Source organism: Elaeis guineensis, chromosome 10 (assembly GCF_000442705.2).
Source record: "Elaeis guineensis isolate ETL-2024a chromosome 10, EG11, whole genome shotgun sequence".
Taxonomy (NCBI): domain Eukaryota; kingdom Viridiplantae; phylum Streptophyta; class Magnoliopsida; order Arecales; family Arecaceae; genus Elaeis; species Elaeis guineensis.
Genome location: NC_026002.2, coordinates 79429286 through 79438792, shown reverse-complemented (window position 1 = coordinate 79438792; position 9507 = coordinate 79429286). Strand labels below are relative to the sequence as shown.

The 9507-nt window shown below is 31.5% G+C and overlaps 1 protein-coding gene across 1 annotated transcript; it reads left to right on the top strand.

Moving 5' to 3' along the window:
• Positions 1-7444: 7444 nt before the first annotated feature.
• LOC105052190 (mannose-specific lectin 3-like) lies at positions 7445-8287 on the top strand. Its single transcript, XM_010932932.1, has one exon. The coding sequence runs from the start codon at positions 7445-7447 to the stop codon at positions 8285-8287; it is 843 nt and encodes a 280-aa protein (XP_010931234.1).
• Positions 8288-9507: the final 1220 nt, after the last annotated feature.

The window sequence follows — 9507 nt, the reverse complement described above, 5'->3', positions numbered from 1 at the left end:
AATAAATACAAAGTTGGCCTTCAAAATTTGAATCATTTAAGGATCTCCACACGATAAACAATAAGAAAGGAGGATAACTACTAACTTTTGATGGGATAAAACACAAATCTCATGAAAATAAATACAAACTCTCTAGAGTAAAGATAAATATGTCCAAAGTAAGCATTCATCCAAGAAATTGTTCTCTATCTTATATGGGACCATTTAGGAAAATACAAGCTATCCCAAAATAAACCAAACTTTATATAATAAACAAAAACTCAATATAATAAATACAAACTCTATATCAATAAATACAAATCTGGCCCCCAAAACTTCAGTTATCCAAGGATCCCCCCTATGGTAAATAATAAGAGAGGAGGATAAATACAAATTTTTGGTGGGATAAACAAAAATCTCATAGAAATAAGCACAAGCCCTTTAAGGTAAACACACATAGATCTATAATACACACAAATCTAGGGAGTTGCTCTCTATCTTGCACGGGATTATGTCAAAATAAATACAAACTATCCTAGAATAAATATAAACTTTATATAATAAATAGGAACTTCATAAAATAAATACAAATTTTATGGTAATAAATACAAATCGTAGAGAATAAATAAAAACTTTGTGATTTTTGGGGTCCGAATTTATATTTATTTTAGATGATTTTTGTTTATCATTACAAAATTTGTATTTATTTTAGAGAGTTTCTATTTATTATGTGGACTTTGTCTTTGTTATGAGGTACATAGTTTGCATTTTTTGGCATGATCCAATATAAGACTAAAAGCAACTCCTTAGATTTGTATTTATCTTAAGCCTATTTGTATTTACTCTAGAAAGTTCATATTTATTCTCACATACATTATATTTATTTCATCATAAGTTAGTGTTTATCCTCCTTTTTTGTTATTTATATCATCAAGGATCCTTGGATGACCTAAGTTTTAGGGTCAAATTTGTGTTTATTCTAGGTAGCTTATGTTTATTGTCATAGAGTTTATACTTATTTTAGAGAGTTTCTGTTTACTCTATAAAAAAAAGATTTGTAGTAGTCATCAAAACTATCACAAAAAATATAAAAAATTGAACGTAAGACCTATTAAATAATTACCTAATATTTAGCCATCATGATAATATTAACTTATGATATAGAGTTATGATTTATTATACTTATTTAAAACTTATTCATCTTATAAAGTATATTTATTTCAAACATATTATGATATTTTAATTTTAATAATTAATTATTTTTATAAATTTTTTTAAAAAAATAAAAAAATAAATAACTTTATTTTATTCTTTATAATATTTTAAAATATAAATAATTTTAACATATTTCTATAATCATAAATATTTTTTAATGTTCTTTAAAAATAGATAATTCATGATTGTTCTTATTTATAAATAAAGAATAATAATATTTAATATATAATATTTTAAAACTTTATATTATAATTTATATAAATAATTTTTAAAAATTATATATATATTTTAATACAAATTAGATTGGATTGGTTAAATTTATTTTCATACAGATTTTTTAATAATTATATCATAGATCATTACTTAGTTGTGATATTGTGCATTCAATATTGATAGTGGATTTCATAATAAAATTTATTTTTATTTAATTATTAAACTATCTTGACTCATATAGTTAAAATCATATTAATTTTAAAATTTATTAAATATATAAAATATCTTTTTTTATAAAGTTTAAATATATATTTAGTGATTAAATATTATCATCACAAAAATTCTAAATTAGTTTGCAATGATACTAATTTATCGTAAAAATAATTTATAAATAATTAATAACAAAAACTATTAGTTATATAATGATATATAGAGGATAAAATTTATTTTATTGATAAATAATTAATATTCAATAATAGAATTATAAATATTATCAATTAAATTCTATTTAACTATAAAATATTATTCTTACATGATACTATCATGACATTATAAATTTTAGTAATATCTATAAATAACTATCATAATATTACATAGATTTTCTATTATAATTTTTAAAATCATTGCAATAGAGCATAATTTCTTATGATATTTATAAGATATCGTTTCTATATAATAAAATTTAGTAAAATTTTTGATAAAGTGCTACAATATTATATATCTTTTATGATATTTTTTAAAATCATCACTAGAGAGTATTTATAAAACACTCTTTTTTGAGTGTTACTAAAATTTTATCGCTATAAACTATTCTTATTATAGTATTATTTTGTAGAGTTTGTATTTATTCAGCGACAGTTATACTTATCCTAGACTACATTTATCCTGGCATGGTTCCATATAAGACAAAAAGTAATTTTCTACGTTTGTGTTTATTCTGGATCTATAATTGTGTTTACTTTGAAGAGTTTGTATTTATTTTCATGAGGTCTATATTTATCCTATCAAAAGTTAGTATTTAGCTTTCTCTCTTATTATTTATAATGAGGATATCCTTGGATGATTTAAGATATAGAGTCTAAGTTGGTATTTATTTTGGATAGTTTGTAGTTATTACCATAGAGTTTGGATTTATTATATAGAGTTTGTATTCATTCTGAGATAATTTTTGTTTATCCTGACATGGTCCCATATAAGATAGAGAGTGTTTCTCTTAGTTTATATTTATTCTGGACTTATTTATATTTATTTTTATAAAATTTGTGTTTCTCTTATCAGAAGTTAGTGTTTATTCTTTTCTCTTGTTATTTACCAAGAGTGGATCCTTTGATAATCTAAATTTTGGGGGCTAAGTTTGTATTTATTTTGACCGCTTTGTATTTATTGCCACAAAATTTATGGTAATTATATGGAGTTTTATTTTATTATATGAAGTTTGTATTTATTCTAGGATAGTTTTTGTTTATCTTGGCATGGTTCCATATAAGAAAAGAGCAACTCCTTAGGTTGGTGTTTATCCTTGGGTTGTTTGTGTTTACTTTGGGAAGTTTGTGTTTATTTTTATATATTTTATTTTTATTTCACTAGAAGTTAGTGTTTATCCTACTCTATTATTGTTTATCATGGAGGGACCATTAGAGAGTTTCTATTTATTTTGAAAAATAAAGTTTAATATAAGTTAGTTTGTGTTGAAACACTAATATCATTTATTACAGAAAGTAAATATCTGATGTTCACAATCATCAATGTAGCATTCAATATACAAACTAAATAAAACAAATCATATCATTGTATAGGAGTAATATATCCACTCATAATTATGTACAACCATATATCTTTGCATCTTAATGACTGAACATATTATGTACATCACTTACATATAACACTTGTTCAAGTGAAAATAGTATCAATCATAATAGAATAATAAGCATATGATCTAAAACACCAGTGAGCCTACATAGTTGTCGAATTATTCTTCCTCAAATGAATCATTATTGATGTAGGCTTCGAAATTATCTCTCTATATAAAGTATAACTAGTGGTAAGAAAAGAATTCTGTCAAAACATAATATGAACTAATTAATTAAAAAGATGTAGCCAGATTTTGATGACCAATGAGATGAAGAGAGAGAAAAGAGGTATCTTGGGTGGACGGTTCTGATGAGGGAGAGAGATAAGTAGGACAGTGAGAGAGAGAGAATGAGAGAACGAGCCACGATTCTGATAAGAGAGAGGGAGAGAGAGTTTTAGAGGGAGAGAGAAAGCTTAAGTAGTTTGTTCTGGGGAGGGAAAGAGAAAGAAGGAGAATGAGAGGGGTTCGTGCCGATGAGAGAGAGAGATAGAGAATGAGAGATATTTGCACCGACGAGATAGAGAGAGAAAGAGAATGAGAGGAGTTTGTGTCAGCAAGAGAGAGATGAAGATAGAGAGAATAAGAGGTGTTTATACCAGCGAGAGAGAGAGAGGGAAAGAAGTTTCTACTGGCGAGAGACAAAAGGAGAAAGAGAATGTCTCGTGTTTTGCGGACGAGAGAAAGGGAAGAATGCCATTTGAAAGGGAGCCATTCCTTCATATCCCATGCTTATTAACATATGGTTTTATTGTTTTCGAATACCACCTCATCCAAACAAAAGGTTTATAGGTTAAAGAACTCATCCCATCCCCATTCAAACATAGTTTTTTTTTAAAAAAAAAATAATTTCAAATGCTATCTTATCCAAATGAAGGCCAACATAGTCCTATCCCCTATCTCTCATAAATGAGCTTTTTTTAAAAAAAAATAAAGCGAGATCAGCCAAATGGTTGTGGGGAGCCCTTCCATTAGCTAAAAAGGAGTACATTGAGATTCACATCGATCCAAAAGATATATATATATATATATATATATATATATATATATATATATAGGGATCTATCTTGATTCAATGGCTTAAGCCATTAGAATTGATATGGGCTTAAAGTTTGCACGTAACTTTTAATTATAGGTGGATTTCATGTATCTTAGAAAATGTTAATTACAATAAATTAAATGAAAAGGACCACTATAATTTGGACATAATCAGTAAGAAATAAGAATATGGGATGCAATTAAGGTCTGTTGCTAGTAGATAATTTGCAAGCCAAACTTGATTAGTCATAAAAATGTGTATGCCTACGACCAGCCCAAACTTGATGTTACTTCATAAGGATGCGGCAAGTGAGGAGAAATTATTGGTCAGAACAATTCTATAATGGTGATAAAGGCTGGCCATGCTAGCGAAGGGATTGGGTATCATGCTGAAAATAACTAGCAGTGCAGGCTGTTATAAATTGAATTAATTCAACTTGGGCCAGGATTGGATTTGATCATGACCCTATTTGACCCTATTCGGAATTCATCACACAAACCGACCAGCACTCACTGAGTCAATGCAGAAGTTTATCCAAGTTTTTCAACAAAGGTGTCCTTGTAACGATCCCAATTTCTTTTAACTCTCTAGCATGAATCTTAAAGCAGGAATGGAAAAAAATAGATATGTGAGGCAGTATGCAAGACAACTACCGATGGAATCCTTCTTTCCTTTTCCAAGTTTGATCAGGATAAGGAGATTGGGGCAAATCAAACTCCGGCGAGGATCTAAAACTCCTATCTATAAATTCTCCTTTTTTTCTTCCTTTGGAGTCGCCCTTCTTTGCGATCCACCACCAGTGAAACCTCGATATTTTCCTTGATTTTTCATCGAGACTTCTTGGTGAGTTGCCATCAATTTCTTTGTTGGAGGAAGGTAATTAGCCTAACCTCTCTTCCATGCTTATCTTTGGTCCTTTTGGCTGCCATTGATGGCCTAATTACCACCGGTGAGTCATCGAAATTGATGAAAACTCGATGCCCTAAATGGAGTTCTCTTTCCCTTATTTTTTTCCTCTATCGAGCTCGCCGCTGCCATTGGATGATGCTATGTTCAAGTCATCGAGGGCTAGAGCCATCTTCTGTTGGAACCACCGAGGCATTGCCAGAGAAGGCCATAGCCATAGAAGGTGGGTCGGCCTAAGACCCTCTTTGCCTATTTTTATGAAGAAGAAATGAAGAAAACAAGACAAAGGGAAGAAGAGGAAAGAAAAAAAAAAGAGAAAAAAATAAAGAGAGAAGAAAAGAAAAGGAAAGAAAAGAAAAGAAAAGGAAAGAAAAGAGAAGAAAAGAAAAGAAAAAGAAAAAAGAAATAATTTTCTCTCTTTCCTCTCTCCTCTCTCTACATTCTCTCCACTTTCTTTCTCTATAAGTTTCTATCTCTAGAACTTTCGCTCTCGAGATTATTTCTCTCTCTTCATAAATTTCTCTCACTAGAAATCCTATAAACTAGTAGAGGATCTAGATGTCTAGCTATGCTTAGATTAAGCAGTTAACCCAGCGAGGAGTCTTGAATATGTAGTATAAGGATTGTTTATCATGATTTTCTACTATCTATTATCATCTATGTTTTTTATATTTGATCTTAATTATGTAGATGTGTGAATATCTGTATGAGGTATCGAGTGAAAATATCTTGATCTCGAGTTAGTAGACCGAAGGATTGATCAATAGCTATATTTCAGTCTGAGATCAATAAAGATAAGGATCTATTTATATAATCATTTGTATGTATATTTTTGTACCATATATGAAGATTTTGATTTTGTTTGAATACATAATTCTGTATTTTATATATATATATATATATATATATATATATATATATATCACATGTTGACTTTTTTGATTGTTGAAAACATGGTATATGATGTTATAAAATTGAACAAGAATATAATACAAAATTATTGAATAACTATTGATTGTGAAAGAAGATTTAGACTAGCCATGATGTGGATTGCCGATTATGAATCGAATAGTGACATCTTAGATTGCTGATCATGAGCCGAATCATGACACCTTGGTTTGCCACTATAGGATGAAATATAGATAATATGCTTGGTTTGCCACCGCGGGCCAAAGCATGGATATTTTAATTTGCTACCATGGATCGAAGTATGGTTATTATAGATTGCCACCATGAGCCGAAGCATGTTTTATGGTTTATCATTTATAAACTGAAGCGTGATCATATTAGTCCAAACTAAAAGACAATGATTGATCTGAAAAATATTAATGAAACATAAATGTTAAGGCGCATAAACATACATGTGATATTTATGATGGATTTGTGGTAATACATGATTTGTGATATATATATATATATATATATATATATATATATATATATATATATATATATATATATATATATATATATATAACTATTGAGTTATAATGCATATTTGATACGAGATTTCGTGATTTGTAATTTCTCTTGGATAATTGGTTATTCATTATTTTTGAACTACATTATTATATTGGTATGTGTGATGGGATTATTATTGGGTTGTAAAGCTTACAGCCCCTTCTTTCCTTTCTTTTTTAGAGTTATAGGATATTTGTACAAAGCTATGATTCAGATTGCGATTTGAAAGGATTGATTAGATAGAGTACTATCAATAATAGTTGAGTTTTATAAATTATACAAGATTGATATTTATTAATATGAAATATTTATTATGAATTGAGATTAATAGTATTTACAGGATCTTGAGATTGTAACAAATTTTAAGACCTTACATGTTCTTTAGGATCTTATCCTAAAAAATGTATGATCATGTATAATAGTGTTTATAGGATCTTGAGATTGTAACAAATTTTAAGATCTTACATATTGTTTAGAATCTTACTTTAAAAAATATATAATCATACCTTACATATTTTTTAAAAATTTATTTTAAAAAATATATAATCATATATATATATATATATATATATATATATATATATATATATATATATATATATATATATATATATATAGACACACACACCCCACCCCCCAAAAAGCTTGGCACGCCTTCTAAGAACGTGCGCTACCCTTATGTTGACCAACAAACCCCTCATTCAATCTCCAGCATTTTTCTTCACCGTCCAACTTTTAAATAAAGTACCCAACCCATCCCACGCTCACTAAGACAAACACCAATGGCCTCTGCAACCTCCGTTCGTCTTCTCATCCTTCTACTCACCTTTGGCCTCCTCAGTCGGCCTGGCTCGGCCACCGACTTCGTCATCTACTCCGACCCACCCACCGCTCTCCTTCCTGGCCAAATGTTCCACTATGACTTGACTCCCCAAGGCATCGCATATGGCAAGGCCTCGCTGGTCATGCAGCCCGACTGCAGCCTAGTCCTCTACTTCCATGGAGAGAAAACTTGGGCCACCAACACCACCGGCCTGGGTGACAACTGCTACCTCACCATCGACTCTAACGGCGAAGCCATCCTTCATCAGCGCAACATACACTACCCCGCGAGGCGAAGCAACTTAACCTCCGTCCTGGGGAGCTATGCCTTCCTCCTGCAATGGAATGAAGGCCTCGGCATCTATGGCCCGGCCATATGGTCGAGCTCTAACGAAGGAGAACTGAGCGATCCAGAGCCTTCCAACATCACCACGGACTACGTCTTCTATTCCTACAGCGTGCTGCCCATAGGAAAAATACTCGAATACAAGAATTACAGGCTGGTCTTGAAGGATGACTACAACGTGGTGTTGCTCGACACCAACACTGGGGAGATCAATTGGCAGACCAACACTTACAGCCCCTTGCACGACTGCTTCACCACCCTCGACGCCAACGGGGAATTGTTCGTCGAGCATAACCGCAGGGACATTCTCTGGAGGTCCAATGTAACATCTACTTCGTATCTCTACATATTTGTGCTTCGCTATGACGCAAAGCTTGTTATTTATGGCCCTCAGCTGTGGACGACCAAACCATTTGGTAGATGTATGGGCTTGTACTTTGAGAAGCTGGTGGGCTAGCTGTAAAACTACCTTGGAATGAATAACTGTCTGTGGCTTAGTTTGCTCCAGATTGCGCACTTAGTCATGCCCTGAGCTGCTCTTTCTTTTACCACTAAGTACTTGTTGTTGCGTTTCAAACTTAATTAGGACGGCAAGCATGGTTGTAAACTTGTGCTTTGACGTTCTCACATTAATTTCATCATGACTACTGCCATCTTCCATACTATATATTGTAGCTTTGGACATTCAAGCTAGCATCTTTTGGTCTTATGGAAAATTTCTTTCTTGAAAGTTTTTCATGATCTCATTTGGAAAGAGAAACTAAGATCAGATATCAACCTCCTAATTAAGTTCATCCAAGGAGAATGATGGATTAACATGCTGCCTAACTTCTGCAACCAAAAAATCAACCCGCAATCCCACTATCTATGTTGGTACTGGTAAGGTATCTACTTTATGTGACTGGAATATTATGTATTTCAAACTGCTGAGATTCATGATGTAGCATGAATTATTTCCCATGCGGTAACCAATGGCAAAATGCGATGCCATATTTTTCTAATTGCTAGATATCTCGAACTTCTAATATTTTGGGCTTGTGTTCTGCTTGCCAAGTCTCAACAAGTCCAGCTCATGGAATTGAAAAGTATACTAGAGTTCGGGATGTGCGAGAGGCGCTATGGAATATGGCTGTGGCCATTCAGTTTACTTTGTAAAATTTGCTGAATGCACATTCAGTTAATGATTTTGTACTGGTTTGTAAGGTGCAATTTTCTTCTTAGAAAAGAATAAAGTGTATAATTTAAGATGACAAGGATTGTAGCAACGTGAAGATAATTGTATGAGAAGATCCTTCCAGGTGGCATTTCAGAGTTCGGGTTCAGAAATTCTTATGATGCGCTTTCATTTGTTGGAGGAAGTCTTGGGTAGACTTAATTTGTGATGTGTGACGTAGCAAAGTCAATGAAAAGATGCTATATTAGCATTTTGAAACCAAAAAATTCTGCAACCATCTCAATAACAATGTGTTGAGGTGGTTAAGCAATGGTGTATTATTGAGGTGGCTATAGAATTTTTCAGTTTAAAATACTGATATATGACACCTCTTCATGGGCTTTGTTTACCTACAGTACACGTGGTACACAAAGTCTCTCCAAGAAATTTTCCACTTTTGTTGGATCACATGATTAGCTAGCGGTTTCTGCTCTATTTAACCATGACGAATGACAACAGAATTT